The sequence below is a fragment of the Eptesicus fuscus genome, chromosome 2, assembly GCF_027574615.1.
Source record: "Eptesicus fuscus isolate TK198812 chromosome 2, DD_ASM_mEF_20220401, whole genome shotgun sequence".
Taxonomy (NCBI): Eukaryota; Metazoa; Chordata; class Mammalia; order Chiroptera; family Vespertilionidae; genus Eptesicus; species Eptesicus fuscus.
The window spans coordinates 75,216,570-75,235,258 of record NC_072474.1 but is presented as its reverse complement, the minus strand read 5'-3'; the positions used below and the strand labels follow the sequence as shown (position 1 = coordinate 75,235,258).

Genomic DNA, 18,689 nt, shown 5'->3' with positions numbered 1-18,689 from the left:
ACACACACACACACACACACAGCTTTTATTTAAAACATTTTCACTTTTATTATTGCAAGTACAATTGTTTAACAATCTATCTGAATCATTTAAGCCTGTATCTTGTTACAAAATGGGATTATATGTATCTTTTTATTTTACCCTCAAAAACATAGTTTAGGAAAATGACTAGTTGTGGAAGAAATAGAATCTATTATTGGAATAGAACCATGCACATTAGACATGTTTAAGTATATTCATAATGTTAACATTGCTAGGCAATCCTATAGGTGTATAAAATTTAAATGAAATTTGGATTTCTTCTATTTTTGATGTACCTGTTTCAACCTTTTGCCCATTTTCTACCGAGTTATCTGTCTTTTCCTTATTGATTTGTAGTCCTTCCTATAAATTCTAGATATAAGATAGTTGTTAGTTATGTGTATTGTAATAATCTCACTCAGTCATTTGGTCTTTTTATCCTTTAATGGAATCTTTTGAATAACAAAAAATTCTTACTTTTAATAAAATCAAATGTAACATTATTTTTAAGTCCCTTTTTGCTGTGATGCTAAAAACATTTTGTTTTCATCTTCTTTAAGATATCAAGATATTTCTTGAGCTCATATACTATATATATATATATATATATATATATATATATATACACACACACACACACACACACACACACACATATACATATATACATATATATATATACTAGAGGCCCGGTGCACGAAATTCGTGCACTGGGGAGGGTGTCCCTCAGCCCAGCTTGCACCCTCTCTAATATGGGACCCCTAGGGGGATGTCCAACTGCAGGTTTAGGCCCGATTCCTGTGGAATCGGGCCTAATCCTGCAGTTGGACATCCCTCTCACTGCAGTTGGACATCCCTCTCACAATCCGGGACCGCTGGCTCCTAACTGCTCACCTACCTGCCTGATTGCCCCCTAACTGCTTCCTTGCTGGCCTGATTGCCCCCTAACTGCTCCTCTGCGGGCCTGATTGCCCCCAAATACCCTCCCCTGCTGGCCTGATCACCCCCAAGACTTTTATTAGTATAGATATGACCCTGCACAGAAAATTTTACTAACCCTGCTTTACAATAAGGGCTTGACGATTGAATCATTAGGACCAGACACCAAGATTTCCTTTCTTTGAATAGTGGAGGGGATACTTATCTTGTCTTTAAGTTGCCCGGAAATTAAAATGAGATAATGACTTAGAAAAGTATAAAAGCACCATATAAAGACAACTGTCTTTTTAATGAAGTGGCAAATGAAAAACACTTTTTATTCTCCCCTTCCTTCCTTTACAGCTTTTATTTAAACTTTGAAATTTATAAAAATTTCACTCCAATTTTCATTTCTTTACATTCAACATTATTTTGTATTGGTTTCAGGTTTTATATTAGTTACAGAATAGTGGTTAGACAATCATATACTTTACAAAGTGTTCCCCGATATTTCTAGTACCCACCTGGCATCATACCATCATTACAACACTATTGACTATATTCCCTATTTATGTGACAATGGGTTTACAGGTTCCTTTCAGTCTTTCTTTTGTGTTGCTCGTCCTTCCTTTTCTTTCTCACTTCTTCCCTCATTTTCTTTATATAGTATCTCAATTGGCCATCAAAGCTCAGTGAAGGCACTGGGACACGTGTAATCCATTTTACAGACCAGGAAACTGAGGCACTGGGACACGCTTCATCCATTTTACAGACCAGGAAACTGAGGCCAATTCCAGTTGGCTGTGGAACTTGACTCAGCACACAGGAAGCCCTCAGAGCCATGCTCTTTGCGTTTCCTAAGGGGCAGCGGCCCGGCAAACAGAACAAACCTTCCAGTCAGGCTTCTGAGCCTCTTTCTCAAGCACCTCTTCATTGAGGATGCTCCACATTCTTTCCTCTCCCCCCATTCTTTACTGCCCCCCCTTCTCTGAAGCAGGTGGAAGGCTTCCCACTCACTGCCTAGGCATGCTCTGCTTTGGGGCAGGGTGTCCCGAGCTTGCTTTTGGGTGAAGGCAGGAGCAGGAGTCACTGCCTCTGAAGTGTGAAGGCCGCCTGAGCGAGGCCCATTAGCACTGGGAGCTTCTCTGAATCACATCAGTCAGTCCAGTACCCTGCAGTGCAGCACCCCTCCACTGAGGTGGCACCACCCCTCAACCCCCGCCTCAGGGGTGAGGGTCCTTGCCCCTCTGCCAGGAGTCCTTCCATGCCCCTTGATCCCTGGCTGGGCCCACCCACATCTTGGGGGCACTGCAGAACCTCTGTCTCTCTGCAGATGAGGCAGATCCCTGCCCTAGGTCTCCGCAAAGCTATGAATCTGTGGCCAGAGGCCTGGTCTGGGTCTCAGCAACCACATGCCTGCAATGTTCCCAGGGACCCTGGGAACAGCTGGGCAAGTCCCGCCTCACCTCCCCGGGGTGCCGATCTCCCCAGGGACCCCTGGGAGCAGCTGGCTGGGCCCGGCCACGCCCCCCCAGGTTGGCGATCGCCCCGGGGACCCCCAGGAGCAGCTGGATGGGCCCGGCCATGCCCCCCCCAGGTTGGCGATCTCCCCAGGGACCCCCGGAACTAAGAGGATTGGGCACCGCCATCTTGATCTTCTCAACGGCCGGATAGGCCACCCAGAGTCCCACCCCCCAGCCTCTCACCAGCCCAATCATGGGCATAGCGGAGGTGCGGTCAATTTGCATGTTTCTCTATTATAAGGTAGGATATATATATACATATATATATATATACTAGTATATATTTTAATAAATCTTTATTGTTGAAAGGAGTATATATGTCCCTTCCCCCTCCCCCCATTGCCCTCTTCTCCCCTACCCCCAAGCCTTTACTACCCACTGTCTGAGTCCTTGGGTTATGCATATACTCATATGAGTTTATTGGTTGTTCTCTCTTCCCCCCCCCCACCCTCCCCTGCCTTCCCTCTGAGATTTGACAGTCTGTTCAATGTTTCTATGTCTCTGGGTCTATTTTTGTTCATCAGTTTATGCTGGTCATTAGATTCCACATATGAGTGAGATCATGTGATATTATCTCTCTCTGAGTGGCTTATTTTGCTTAACATAATGGTCTCCAGTTCCATCCATGCTGTTACAAATGGTAATAATTCCTTCTTTTTTATAGCTGCATAGTATTCCATTGTATAGATGTCCCACAGTTTTTTAATCCATTCACCTGCTGATGGGCACTTAAGCTGTTTCCAAATCTTAGCTATTGTAAATTGTGCTGCTATGAACATAGGGGTGCATATATTCTTCCTGATTGGTGTTTCTGAGTTCTTGGGATATATTCCTAGAAGTGGGATCACTGGGTCAAATGGGAGTTTCATTTTTAGTTTTTTGAGGAAATGCCATACTGTTTTCCACAGAGGCTGCACTAGTCTGCATTCCCACCAGCAGTGCATGAGGGTTCCTTTTTCTCCACATCCTCGCCAACACTTGTAGTTTGTTGATTTGTTGATGACAGCCATTCTTACAGGTGTGAGGCACAGCAAAAGCAACCATCAATAAAATAACAAGAGTGCTCACTGTATGGAAGAACATATTTGCCAATGATATATCCGATAAGGTGTTAACCTCCAAAATCTACAGGGAACTCATACTACTTAACAAAAGGAAGATAAATAACCCAATTAAAAAATGGGCAAAGGACCTCAATAGACACTTATCCAAAATAGACATATAGAAGGCCAAAAGGCATATGAAAAAGTGCTTGAAGTCACTGATCATCTGAGAGATGCAAATTAAAAAGATGTTTTCTAGTATTATGTTCTAAAAGCTACATTTCCCATTCTTTCTTCTAGTCATTCAATATCACTTTTTTCTCCTACTTCCTTGAAAATGTAAATGTCTTCAAAGAGGTTATGTCACATCTCAATCCCTCCCCCAAGCTCATGATCTATATTTACAGTTGTTTGCTTGACCTGCTGGCTTGTACATATCGAATGTAATAGGCTCAGAAAGAGACTCTTGATTATCCATCCCCAAACTTGCTCTTCCTCCCAAAGTTTCCTCTCAGTTGTTCAGGCTTAAAAGTTGAGTCAACCTTGATCTCTCCATTTCTCTCAGCCCCTAAATTTAGTCTATTAAAAATTCCTATGGTTTCTTTCTAAAAATATTTCCTGAATTCAACAATTTTTCACCATCTTCACTGCTCATGCCTCAATCCAAGTCAGACCCATTGTTTTCCTGGATTACTGTGTCTCCTGACTCATTTGCCTTCTACTTTTGTCCTCTTGTAGTTCTTTCCTTTTAGAGTAGCCAGATAAATCTTTAGAAAATGGAAAATTGATCACAAAATCTTGTCTCAAATCATAATAATAAAAGGTTAATATGCAAATGGTCGTCAGCCGTGATGCCGAAATGACTGATCAGCAGTGACCTGAGGCTGTGTGGCACCGGGCTGGGGTGGGGGACCTGAGGCTGTGCCCCCCACTCAGTGGGGCTTGACAGGGGACCTCAGGCCTTGCCCCCACCCTGGTAGGGCTTGATAGGGGACCTGAGGCCATGCACCCCCACCCAGTGGGGCTTGAAGGGGGACCTGAGGCTCTGGCCCCCACCCAGCGGGGCTTGATGAGGGACCTGATGTTGTGCCCCCTGCCTGGCGGGGCTTGACAGGGGTGGGGCCAGCTGGGTCTGGGACTCGCCCAATAATGGTGGGGCTGGCTGGGTCTCAATCTGGCGCAATTTCGAGGCACGTGTGGGTGGGTGGGGACTTGACTCTCTGGGTCCCACAGCGCATCCCAGACTCTGACAGGAGGGAGATTTTCATATACATTTTACTAATTTTCTTTCATCTCTGACACTTCTATTATAGAGAAAGGGCAAATAGCAATATTAAAACACTAGAGGCCCAGTGCATGAAATTCGTGCACTGGGGGGTGGGGGTTGTCCCTCAGCCCAGCCTGCACCCTCTCCAATCTGGGACCCCTCATGGGATGTCCGACTGTGGGATCAGGCTTAAATTGGCAGTCGGACATCCCTCCCACAATCCGGGACTGCTGGCTCCCAACCACTCACCTGCCTGCCTGCCCGATTGCCCCTAACCACTTCTGCCTGCCAGCCTGATCACCCCCTAACCATTCCCTTGCCAGCCTGCCTGATCGATGCCTAACTGCTCCCCTGCCAGCCTGGTCACCCCCAACTTACTCCCCTGCTGACCTGGTCACCCCTAACTGCCCTCCCCTGCCCACCTGGTTGGCCCCAACTGCCCTCCCCTGCAGGCCTGGTCACCCCCAACTGCCCTCCCCTGCAGGCCTGGTCACCCCCAACTGCCCTCCCCTGCTGGCCTGGTCGCCCCTAACTGTCCTCATCTGCTGGCCTGATCGCCCACAACTGCCCTCCCCTACTGGCCATCTTGTGGTGGCCATCTTGTGACTACATGGGGGTGGCCATCTTGTGTGAGGGCGTGAGAGTCAACTTGCATATTACCTCTTCATTATATAGGATTTCCTTTAATTAATTCCCTTTTAATGTGCATGAATTTTGTGCACCGGGCCACTAGTTTAGAATAAAATCCAAACTTCTTCATAAAGCCCCTAAGCCTATTTCTTCAATCTCATCTAACCCATCTCTCTTTAGTTAGTTTTGCCCCAGTCACATTAACTTTGTACAGTTCTTCAAACCCTCAGACTTGTAATCACCTCAGAACTTTTGACCTTGCTTCTTCCTCTGCCTGGTTTCTCTTTTTTAGAACTTGTTTGACTACTCCGGAATACTGCCTGGTACATTATAAATGCTCAAAAGCTATTGGCAAACAAATGGAAGAATGAAAGAAATGAATGACTGGTTAGATGGATGATTTTTTTCAGAGGAAAAACATTTATTAATGTATCAAATGTTTTATTTTTTATTGCTTTAGTAATATCAGTCTAATTTTGATGTTTGGAGGTAGGTTACATGTAGAGTTAGCCCTGGAGAAAGCCCTGTGAGCTCTGGCTTGCTTCAAAATTAATTCTTCAATTTCATGCAGTGCCTTTTTCTCCAAAATGAGTTTCTATTTAATTTGAATTCTGATTGGTTTGATTTCTTTACTCTAGATGATTTGTTTCATGGTTGTGCACCAGATTAAACAAACAAGTGTTCCAATACTCTGAACTTACTTCTTCACAGAGGTCTCATGCTTCCTCCGAACTATTTGTGTATCATGGTGCGAATCTTAGATGGAAAGGGACCATAGGAATGATCTACTATTAGGCTGAACCATTTCAGAAACCTTCTAAAACATTTCTAGAGGAAACAATCCAGCTTTTGATTAAATAGCTCCCATAATAAGGGACCAGTTTCTTTTTAAAAAAATATATATATTATTGATTTTTTTTACAGAGAGGAAGGGAGAGGGATAGAGAGTCAGAAACATCGATGAGAGAGAAACCTCGATCAGCCACCTCCTACACACCTCCCACTGGGGATGTGCCTGCAACCAAGGTACATGCCCTTGACCGGAATCGAACTGAGACCTTTCAGTCCACAGGCCAACGCTCCATCCACTGAGCCAGATCAGCTAGGGCAGGACCAGTTTCTTTAAAACAACTGGTTGTTTTAGAAACAAGTCACTAGAAATATGTGGGGGAAATGACCTGTTTTCCCCATTGGAGATTAATCAAACTGACTGATTAGAAATGGAAAGAGCTGGGTTTTGAGATTTGGATTATGTACACATATAAAAAACAGAGAGAGAATCTATTTTGGATCTGTTTAGACCATTTATTGTTTAGCAAACTGGAAAGTGGTAATTGAATTGTGTAAGTTAGAGCCTGTGCCATTTCAGGTGAATAATTTAAGTTCTTAGATCCCTTTTTCTCTAACCACAGAGTAATTAGCATGGTTCATGGCAAATTGATGCTCTGGAAGACTCTCTTTTGATATTATAAAATATTTTCCTTGAGTCTTCTAGGACCTTCTCCTTCTTTTGTTATTCTGTAATAAATATCATACACTTTATCGTTGCATCCATTATGTTATGGTTTTGTCAACACCACCATTCTCTGAGTGTCTTAAGGGCAGGGACTAAGACCTTACTTATCATTGTTTCATCAGTATGTAGTAGAAAACCTGAAACATAGAAGGGCTTAATAAATATTTTAAACTATTGATCGACCACTCTATAATCAAGACCTCCAAGTGCAAGAAAAAGTCAATTGTTAGCTCTAAATTTTCTTGGATAATTCTGACTCTTTTGTTAGTTCTGTTCATTATCTTAAACTCAGAAGTGTTCAGTTTGTTTGCCATGTTTTCTTATTGGTTTGTCTGTGTATTTTCTATACATTGAACAGGATTCTCCTTGGTATGTCTAAGTCTTTCTGGCACTGAATTAGGGTGCTAGAAAATTTCTGCTAGCATTTCAATAAATAATTGAGTTTTCTTTATATTTTTTCAAATAAGTAATTTCCTTTATATAGCTTTCAATATGTAGGAATAAACAAAAATGCATTTATGATTATGTGACAGCACACACACTTCCAAACATACCAACACAGGTAGAAAACCCAGTCCCGTTGGGGCATACTCTAAATTACCAGTTTAATATTGTCCTCACAGGGTGGAGCAAGGGAGTGTCAAGCTGGACGCTTGCCTCAGTTATAGAGCTTGATTATAAGGCAGCAGAAAGTGCCAAGCTTTTAGAGTCAAGTTGGCAGTTCTCTTACCTGAGAACCAATTAAATAAATTGTTTTGGATTGTCCTCCATAAATCATAACTTCCATAAATACTTAGGCAGGGAACTGATTTTTAAGATTTATTTGAAATAAAGTAAGCCAACAGTTTATTTATACATTTCACCAGGAGTTGGTTAAATTTTCAACTTCTTTTCTTTAAAAGTAAATGACTTCAATGTAGATCTCACAATTTTACGCGAGGAATTTTAAGAAGTTTTCATCATAACGCATGTGGTTTTTCTGGTACCCATAAGTTAGCTTTTGGAAGGAGGAAGCCCTGACACATAGATGATTATGCATAACCACGCTTTAGCTATGCTAGGATCCCGTAAAAATTCAGTAACATTCATGATTCAGATGATATAAATTGCTGTGCCATTACATTTTAATATATCTTATTTAATTTATGTTTGTGTGTGTATGAGAGGGAAAGAAAGAAAGAGGGAGAGAGAAAAGTTCCTTTGTCTCTCTAAGATCATTTCATTGAAATTAAACTTTCTCTTTGCAAACCAATTCTTCACATTTGTTTTTCCTCATGACTTCCAATTCATTATTTGGGTTTAGGTTTTGAGGATTCTTAAACTCTAAAAAATAACTGCCACTAGTGTTCTTAAGTTCTTAAAATTACTCTTATTTAATTGTAAGAAAGCTCTGTGTAGTTGTAAGTTACCCAAGATGTATAGATGTATTTCCTAAATTTAGCTATGGAGGAAATAAAATCTCTCTTTCACATAGATCAAGAATATCTTTAATAAAAGTTGTCTTGAAAATTATTTTTAATTTTTCGGGTCTTACTTGAGAAGTGAATATTTTAGCTTTGATCTTAAATGCCTAAAATTCATCAGTAAGCTCTTATGGGAGCACATTCTTACAGGATAATTAAGATTGCTGTAGGACTGTATGATGACTTTATATATATTTAATTTTAGGACTCAATACCACCCATAAAATATTGAGTAAGCAGAAATTTCAAATAAATAGTATCTTTTCTTGCCTCATGTTGTTCTTTCTGTCTTGAATGCTATCCCACCACTTCTTTTTTCGCACGTTTTGATACTCTGCCTACGTATCAGCTTCAGTGAAACTGCTTAGAGACGAGGCCCCTGATGCTGCAGATGTGTCTGCGTTCCTCCAGTGTCTCCTCCTGAAGACCCATTTTCCTCACTACCAGCAGTTACCACATCTGTAATACATCTGTCACCTCTGCCTGGCATGCTGCCACAGTACTGTGCAATGTTCATATGGTTTTCTTGAGGAAAATAGGAAATCCATAGCAATACGGAAAGATTAAGTTGCTGATGAAACCATATTTATGTAAAGGGTGTTAAATAGGGACCTTGCAGTTTATTTTGCAGTTGAAAAGTAGAGTCTTAGAGTTTTAGACAGGCACACCTGCATACAGACTTGGCAACAGAGAGGCATTTATTGCACTAGACCCCAGTTTGCTCAGTTATCCAGTCACGGTAGGCTGTCACGCGCGTGTACACTCCTGGCTTATCTGCCAGACCACATTGTTCCCCCCAGCTCACTATCCCCACAAGGAACCAGAGCCGCCGAGTGTCCCGTTGTACCAGTGGGCCACCAGAGTCACCCTGAAGGAACAGAAACAGAATAATTATTTCAGTGTGAAGACAACTCCAAAGCATTAAGGAGTTCATTTTTTATGGCAGTGGAAGAAATCGTATCCATTAGGACAACACAGTTAGCCTGACATTTCCTGGTAAGATATTATACCAAGTCATGTGAAAACCACCAAACTTTTCCAAGCACACACATTGCTCCTTCAGCAAGTGTGAGAAGATGAGGAGCACATTTCCCAGGTTCCTTCAGTTGCCTGGTTGACTGCTGCTCAGCACAAGCTTTACCTTCCTGAGGAAACCTTCCTGACCACCTGTGCCTTCCCTCCCCTCTACGACCCCTCCCTCCTTTGGTCTGGATTAGTTTGTCACTGCCTGTGTTCCCATATCTTGTGTGTATCTTTTTTTTTTTATCGCTTCATCATTATTTTACACCAGCACATTCGTGTGCCTGTTTGAACTTACTCGCACTGGATCAGTTTCTCTCATTGTGGCAGCTGCACATCTCTGCAACCCTCCTTGCATTTTCATGATATTTGTTCAGTGTCTGCTTTTCTGGTCATTCTGTAAAGTCCATCAGGGGAAGGGGCCTACCTATTCCAGGCACTGCTGTATCCTATGCTCCTAGTCCATAGGAGATGCTAAGAAAACATTTGTTGAATGAGTTTTTAGAAGTCTCACTTATCCTTCTATTCATAGTACTCTCCCTGCATGGTGTCATTAAAATTTTTTATTTTTTATCAGACATATGTTGTAGCAATATCTTTACTGATACATCTCCTAGGGCAATAGAAACTAAGGAGAAAATAAACAAATGAGACTACATCAAAATAAAAAGCTTCTGCACAGCAAAAGAAACCATTAACAAAACAAAACAACAAGAAAGCCCACGGAATGGGAGAACATATTTGCCAATGTTATATCTGATAAGGGCTTAGTCTCCAAAATTTATAGGGAACTCATACATCTTAACAAAAGGAATATTAAACAATCCAATAAAAAATGGGCAAGGGACTTAAATAGATACTTTTCGAAAGTGCACATACAGAAAGCTGAGAGACATATGAAAATAAGCTCAAAGTCACTGATTATCTGAGAGATGCAATTCAAAACGACAATGAGATACCATCTCACACCTGTCAGAATGGCTATCATCAACAAATTGACAAACAACAAGTGCTGGAGAGGATGCAGAGAAAAAGGAACCCTTGTGCACTGCTGGTGGGAATGCAGACTGGTGCAGCCACTGTGGGAAACAGTATGGAGTTTCCTCAAAAAATAAAAAATGGAACATCCATTTGACCCAGTAATCCCACTTCTAGAATATATCCCAAGAAATCAGAAACACCAATCAGAAAGGATATATGCACCTCTATGTTCATAGCAGCACAACTTACAATAGCTAAGATTTGGAAACAACCTAAGTGCCCATCAGCAGATGAGTGGATTAGAAAACTGTGGTACATCTACACAATGGAATACTACACTACTATAAAAAAGAAGAGACTTTTACCATTTGCAACAACATGGATGGACCTACAGAGCATTATGCAAAATGAAATAAGCCAGTCAGAGAAAGATCAATATCACATGATCTCACTCATTTGTGGAATTTAATGAACAATATAACTGATGAACAAAAATAGAGCCAGAGACATAGAAGCATTGAACAGACCATCGAACTTCAGCGGGAAGGCAGGGGAGGCAGTGGGGAGGGGAAGAGATCAATCAAAGGACTTGTATACATGCAAATAAGCATAACCAATGGACACAGACACTGGGGGGAGGGGGGAGGGCATGTGCTGGGGGATGGGGGTGGCTGGGGAGAGGTCAATGGGGGAAAAAGGAGACATATGTAATACTTAAAAAAAAGAAAAGAAAATAAGGGGGATTCCACTATATGGGAGAACATATTTAGCAATGATACATCTGATAAGGGGTTAATCTCCAAAATATATATACTCATACAACTTATCAAAGGAAGACAAACAATCTAATTAAAAAATGGGCAAAGACTTAAATAGACACTTCTCCAAAGTGGACATACAGATGGCCAAGAGACATATGAAAAAATGCTCAACATCATTAATCATCTGAGAGATCTAAATTAAAACAATAAGATATCACCTCACAGCTATCTAAATGTCTACCATCAACAAATCAACAAATGACTAGTCCTGTGAGGGTGTGGAGAAAAGGAAACCCTAGTACACAGTTAATGGGAAGGCAGATTGGTGTAGCCACTATGAAAAACAGTATGGAGTTTCCTCAAAAATTAAAACTGGAACTTCCATTTGACCCAGTGATCCCACTTCTAGGAATATGTCCTATGGAATCTGAATCACCAATCAGAAAGAATATATGCATGCCCATGTTCATAGCAAGGCTACTTACCATAGCTAAGATCTGGAAATAGCCCAAGTACCCATCAGCAGATGAGTGGTTAAAAAGGCTGTGGTACATCCTATATAATAAAAGGCTAATATGCAAATTGACAGAATGGCAGAACAACTGGTCACTATGACGTGCACTGACCACCAAGGGGTAGATGCTCAATGCAGGAGAAGCCTCCTGGTGATCAGTGTGCTCCCACAGGGGGCGCACCGCTCAGCTAGAAGCCAGACTCACCTATGGTAAGCTCAGCAGCGGTGGTGGGAGCCTCTCCCACCTCCACGGCAGCACTAAGGATGTCCAACTGCCAGCTTAGGCCCACTCCCCCTGGGCAGCAGGCCTAAGCCATCAGTCAGATATCCCCCAAGGGCTCCCGGACTGCAAGAGGGAGCAGGCCGGGCTGAGGGACACCCCCCGCCAAGTGCTCAAATTTTGTGCACCAGGCCTCTAGTTTATAACATAGAATACTATGGAGTTGTAAAAAGGAAGGATCTCTTAGCCTTTGAGAGAGCATGGTAAGACCTGGAAAGTATTATGTTAAGTGAAATAAGCCAGTCTGATAAAGACAAATACCATATGATCTCACTTAGATTTGGAATCTAATGAACAAAAGAAACTGACAAAATAGATCCAGGGACATAGAAGTATGCAACAGACTGATGATTCTCTGGGGAAAGGGGTTGAAGAGGGAAGAGATTAACCAAAGAACTTATATGCATATATACATAACCCATGGAGACAGACAATAGTGTGGTGAAGGCCTGGAGAGGGGTGGGAGTAGGTTGGAGAGGGTCCATGGGGAAAAACAGGGGAAATCTGTAATACTTTCAACAATAAAGATAATTTTTTATTTTTGATGAATAAGCAGAAAGATATTTATATGGCAATGAGTAAAATGCTCCTCATGAAAGACCAGCCAATTATAATAACAAACCAACCAACAAATATGTGCATATGCTTTCCAGTTGGGGAGACAAATTTAGACAAATGTAGGTCTTACATGTTGCATGATGGGGGTAAATCTGTGAGTTCTGGAGTTAGATAGCCAGCGTTTGAATCCTCCACTAATCAGCAACATGACCTTCGGGAAGCTATTTAATAGCTCCTTGTGCCTCAGGTTTCCTCATCTGTAAACGTTTTTGAGTGTTTAAATGAGGTTAACATACATACTGCCTAGCATATAGTCAGTACTAATAAAAATCAGCTATTATTACCAAGTGTGCTTCTAGAATAGTTTGCTATTCATTTGACTGCTCTTGGTAGCTAGTGCTTCCATACCTACTTAATTACTGGTCTAGATGGGAGGACGGGTCAGTGTGTGAATCACCAGAGGCATTGCCTCTTTCAGATTATGCATCTGTGCTTCAGTTAACCAGTTCTCAGCACTTTTTTCACCATTGCCTTTTTGCTGCTATTTCCCTATTATAAGAAAATTTTCTGTGTAATGTCTTACCAAGAATGCACAGGCAAATACTAAACTAAGAAGGACATGTCATTTTTCCCTGTATCTAGCCAGCTTCACTGTCCGATTATGCAGACATTTGATCTTGTGTTCTTTCTTCTAGACATTGCTCTGCTGAGTGCAAGGAACTCATTGTTGTGTTAGCAAGTGTCTAATGCACAAAAAATAATTCATATATTTTCTTTGCATGAATGAATGAACAGAAATGAATAAAACATCATAAGCTCTTATGTAAAGTGCTATTTATTCTTGAGGCACAAACTGTATGCATTATAGTATTTCAGCTGAAAATTAATGAGGCCTGGAATAGAAGACACAGGAAAGTTTCAAGATGAGTTATGGCTTCAACTAGGTTTGGGGGAAGAGCTGAATTTTTATATTGGAGGTAAAGTGCATCATGAGTAAAGCATGATAACACCTTTTTATACTCATGTGTGTCCCTAAGTCAGTTTGTATTAATGCTCTTAGATCTGAAATTGTCAGTGCAGAAGTGTGCTGCTTATTAGATTAGTGAATTATCTGGAAAACAACTATGAAAGTTGAGAATTTGTTGGTAACAGGGCTAGCAATAAAAAATAAGCTGCTAGGGGAATAAGAAGTAGTATCTACCACAAAGTCATATCCACTTAAACTGGGAATAAAGGGCCATGAGTAATTAACAGTATCTTGAAAATTAATCAACAACCCCCCTCACCTACACAAAACTTACAATCAATAAAAATGTTTCATTTTGGGGAAAATGTGTATGGGTTGGGGTCTTCATAAAAGTTATGTAAGAAGTGCTTCTTATTCACTTTTTAAAAACATGTGCACTAAATATAAAACTCAGTAATGTTTGAGGAAAGAATAAACCTAGTTTTTCTGCATACAGTTCCCAGGAAAACAGTACAGATTGATTTTTCTTAATTCCAGGAATGTAATTTCTGATATTGAGAAGTTGTTGCTATTAATATATGGAATTGGATTTCCGATAAAATTTATTAAAAGATATAACCACATCAATTGTTTAGATAACTTAATTAAATTTTTAGTATTAAAATATTATTTTAATGATCTTAAAGGGAGAATTTCATATTTATTGTTTGCATTTTTATACTTGATTAAAATTATAGGCTAGTTCTAAATTTTTCTCTCATTTGTGCTGTATTACAATTTGAGAGCTATTTAACTCAAGTAATTAAGCTTTTAAAATAAATTTTCTATCTTCAAGGTGTTGATATTGAGGTGTTATTTAATCTTAAAATCAATTATTGTCCTTGACCCTTAGATGAGTAATTAATTTACTTAAACCCTCATAGTGGTTAAATGGTTGAGATTACAGTTATTAATGCCAGTGATCATGATCTAGATTAATAACAATAAAAATAGCTGGTATTTCTTGGTTGCTTAGTATATACCCTACATATTTAATCTCCATCTACTCTTTAGTAGGATGTAAAAACATTAGATACTATTACTACTATTCTTCTTCTTCTTCTTCTCATTTTATTGATAAAATAATTGGTTATAGAGGTTAAGGAATTCAAACTCAGGACTGTCTGGTTCTTGAGCTTGGATTAACCACTCTGCAATCTGGCTTCTCAAAATTAGTATTTCATGACAAATCAACCTCATAAAATAAAATTTATCTCTAAAATCTAAATCTTACATTTTTAGAGGACCAGGACTGTGTATTACAATTTATCTCTTTGCCTATCACGGTATCACATGCTAGTAAGAACTTACAAACTTGAGTGAAGTCATTGATAACATTGTCTTGAACTTACCCGGCATGCATCCACTCCACCTTGAGCCCGTCCAGCACATAGCATTGAAGACAAGACTGCTCCATCATAACTAGTTGGTGCATTACATACATTATTACTTATTATGTAGACCTGTCCTTGTTCTAGTACTGGAACTGGGTTGCCTGTTAATTATAAATCAGAAAGAAAATGGAGTCAAAATAAGAAAATAAATTGAAGACTCTATGTTGAATATGGGAAGGAATAACTACTCTAAACCTTATCTCTTATTCAGAAAAAAGGCTATTTAGATGTACTTAGGTGTCTCTTCTCAGCAAAGATACCCATGAGTAGAGAAAGATAACCTTTTTTTACACAGATCAGTCTCTCTCTCTCTCTCTCTCTCTCTCTCTCTCTCTCTCTCTCTCTCTCTCTCATTCTCATTGTAATGCCCCTTAGAATTTAAGAGCAAAAAAATAAATCTGCCATCTTAAAACTGATGAGTAGCATTTAAGTTATCTTCTGACTGACTTTGAATTGGAAAATTACATGTTGAATAACCTTTAATCTAGCAACAAAAGAGAAACTAGTTTGTTTTCAAGGCTAAAGAACTAATTTATTTTATATTGATGTTCTCTCAAAAAACAATGCCATTTTGTGATTCGCAGAAATTTTTATATACTACACCAAATTACATTGAACCATCAGAACACAATAAAATATTTTCCTGGACAATTAAATATTTGTGTTATTCTGGAGAGACATCTACAACATGCTTAAAACCCATGAAAATTGTTAATGCTAACTTTCCACTCCCTAGCTGGTGATACTCTTATTTCCCCCTTGGACCTATTTGCTTCCTCATATTGCCCTCATATTTATTTCCATTTTATTCATTCACTAAATAAATCTGAGCAATGTTTATGTATACATAGAGTGTCTTGCTTGAGGCAGGATTTATTTCATCCCAGAATACCTTAAGTGGCTATTAATATCTTAAAGCGTGTTAAAACCCTTAGATAATATCTAGCCTAATTCTCTTTTTAAAAATGTTATTTTATTTTTCTTCTTCTAAGGGATCTAGTTGAATAACATGGGGTCTCTGCGTCATTGAAAAATTAATGCATTTTCATCACTTTATCTTGTATTTCCCTATGAAGAACTCATGTTTCTTTATCACCTTATTTTACATTTTCCCGTGCATTTGGGAATTCTCCATAGTAGATAGGGGCATTGTTTTGCTTTGCTGAGGGAAATCAGAAATAATCAGTTTAGGCTGATCAGAATATAGTATGGTTATGTTTATAGAATCTATCTTTCAGGTGTTCCCTAATTTAAAAAGATTACATAATAGCAAGTGCCAGGAGATTTTTAATTTTTTTTTTATTTTTCCTGAAATACTTACCATCATATGATCGTGATCCCCATCCTGTTACATAAGCAGTGGAACCAGGTAATATATTCTGGGTAGCCTCTGGGAGACATACCCTATGGATATTTTTGGTAAAGGTGACACCTTCTACAAGTTTCACAACTGCAATATCATTTTCATGAGTTACAGCGTTATAATTGTTATGGCTCAAAATAGTATTTACTGCTTTTCTCACTACAGGAAATGCTGTGGAAATACCAAAGGTGGCAGTCCATCTACGAGGATCAGAGTAGCTAAAAAAAAAAGAAAGAAAGAAAGAAATCATGGATTTGAATAGGGAATTTCTTCAAATAGGTTTTCAGTATCTTGCTCTCTCTCTTTTTCTGACACCCCCATAATTCTGATGTTGGTACACTTGAAATTGCCCCAGAGGCTTCTTACACTATCTTCAACTTTTTGGATTCTTTTTTCTTTTCTGGTTGAGTGTTTTTTTGCTTCTTTGTATTTCAAATCTTTAACTTGATTCTTGGCGATCTTCTAGTCTGCTGTTGGATCTCTGTATAATATATATTTTTTTAATGAATCTTTATTGTTCAGATTACAATTGTTTCTCCTTTTTCCCCACATATCTCCCCACCACCCAGTTCCTACCCCCCCTCTGCCCTTACCTCCCCCCCGCCCTGCTGTCCTTATCCATAGGTGTATGATTTTTGTCCAGTCTCTTCCCATACTCCCCACATAGACACCCCTTTCCCCCTGAGAATTATCAATCCACTCCCATTCTATGCCTCTGATTCTATTAAGTTCACCAGTTTATTCTGTTCCTCAGATTTTTAATTCACTTGACTTTTAGATTCACTTGTTGATAGATATGTATTTGTTGTTCATAATTTTTATCTTTCTTCTTCTTTTTCCTCTTTTTAAAGAATACCTTTCAGCATTTCATATAATGCTGGTTTGGTGGTGATGAACTCCTTTAGCTTTTTCTTATCTGTGAAGCTCTTTATCTGCCCTTCAATTCTGAATGATAACTTTGCTGGGTAGAGTAGTCTTGGTTGTAGGTTCCTGCTATTCATCACTTTGAATATTTCTTGCCACTCCCGTCTGGCCTGCATGGTTTCTGTTGAGAAATTAGCTGATAATCGTATGGGAGCTCCCTTGTAGGTAACTAACTGTTTTTCTCTTGCTGCTTGTAAGATTCTCTCTTTGTCTTTTGCTCTTGGCATTTTAATTATGATGTGTCTTGGTGTGGTCCTCTTTGGATTCCTTTTGTTTGGGGTTCTGTGCGCTTCCTGGACTTGTAAGTCTATTTCTTTCATCAGGTGGGGGAAGTTTTCGTTCATTATTTCTTCAAATAGGTTTTCAGCATCTTGCTCTCTCTCTTCTTCTGGTACCCCCATAATTCTGATGTTGGTTCGCTTGAAGTTGTCCCAGAGGCTTCTTACACTATCTTCAACTTTCTGAATTCTCTTCTCTTCATGCTTCTCTGGAGGAGTGTCCTTGGCCTCTTTGTATTCCAAATCTTTGAGTTGATTCTTGCAATCCTCTAGTCTGCTTTTGGGTCTCTGTATAATATTTTTTATCTCAGTCAGTGTATGTTTAATTTCTAGTTGGTCCTTTTTCATATCCTCAAGGGTCTCATTGAATTTATCGGCCTTTTCCATGAAATTCTTGAAAAACCTTATAACCGTGGTTTTGAACTCTATGTCCAGTCGCTTGTTCTCCTCCATTTCTTTGGTTTGTGATCTGTTTCCTTGCCTTCTCATATTCTCTGCTTCCCTAAGTTGGTAGGGTAGTTTTGTGTAGTAGGTGTCCTATTGGTTCAATGGGTCAGCCTCCCAGTTACTTGAGGTGGACACTCTTGGTGTACCCTTGTGTACTGTGTGTCCCCCAGCAGGAGCTACAGCAAGGGCTAGTTTTCTCCTCCTTTGCTTGGGCGGTTTTGGAGCAGTCTGACTGGAGCTGCAGTTAATTTGGTTGAGCTGCCCCAGAACAGGCCATTTATATGCAAAAGCTGCTGTGTGGAGCCTGGGCGGGTTTGTAGAATGTGCGGGGCGGGGTCTCAGGGCTGGGCGGGGTCTCAGGGCGTCACTAGGCTGGGGCGTGGCCAACGGCGATGGCTGCCGTCAGCCGTCTCTGCCTTTCCACTTTTCCAAGTCCCTGCGCCCTGCGCTCCAGCGCAGTAAACAATGATTGCTGGGCGCACCTCTGCAAAAAAGTCAATCTCACTTTCCGACCCGATGGCCGAGAGTCCAGCTTCTCCCCGTAGGTGTCTGGGTCCCCCGAGTGTCCCCAGAAACTGGATTTCAGAGTGATCGGGAGCTTGTCTCCCTGCAGGTTGAAGAAAAGCCGCACACCCAGCCGCCCGTCGCCGGCCCGATTCCCGATTCGCGTGCCTCCGTACCTCAGCTTTTCAGTGATTGTGCTCCTTTCTCTTCTTAGTTGTAAATCTTCCACTCAGCCAGCTTTCCCGTGGTTCTGGGTGGTAGACGTTTTTGTGTTTTAG

At 40.3% G+C, this 18,689-nt stretch overlaps 1 protein-coding gene across 1 annotated transcript in view; it reads right to left on the bottom strand.

Annotated features, from left to right (window-relative positions):
* Positions 1-9,087: 9,087 nt before the first annotated feature.
* LOC103301739 (transmembrane serine protease 11D) overlaps positions 9,088-18,689 on the bottom strand; it is a gene marked incomplete at its 5' end in the record, with an annotated part of 32,483 nt that continues 22,881 nt past the window's right edge. The window contains 3 exons of the mRNA XM_028135489.2: positions 9,088-9,249; positions 14,854-14,996; positions 16,217-16,476. Of these exons, the coding sequence (XP_027991290.2) occupies positions 9,088-9,249; positions 14,854-14,996; positions 16,217-16,476 (565 nt within the window). The remainder of the gene's footprint in view (positions 9,250-14,853; positions 14,997-16,216; positions 16,477-18,689) is intronic.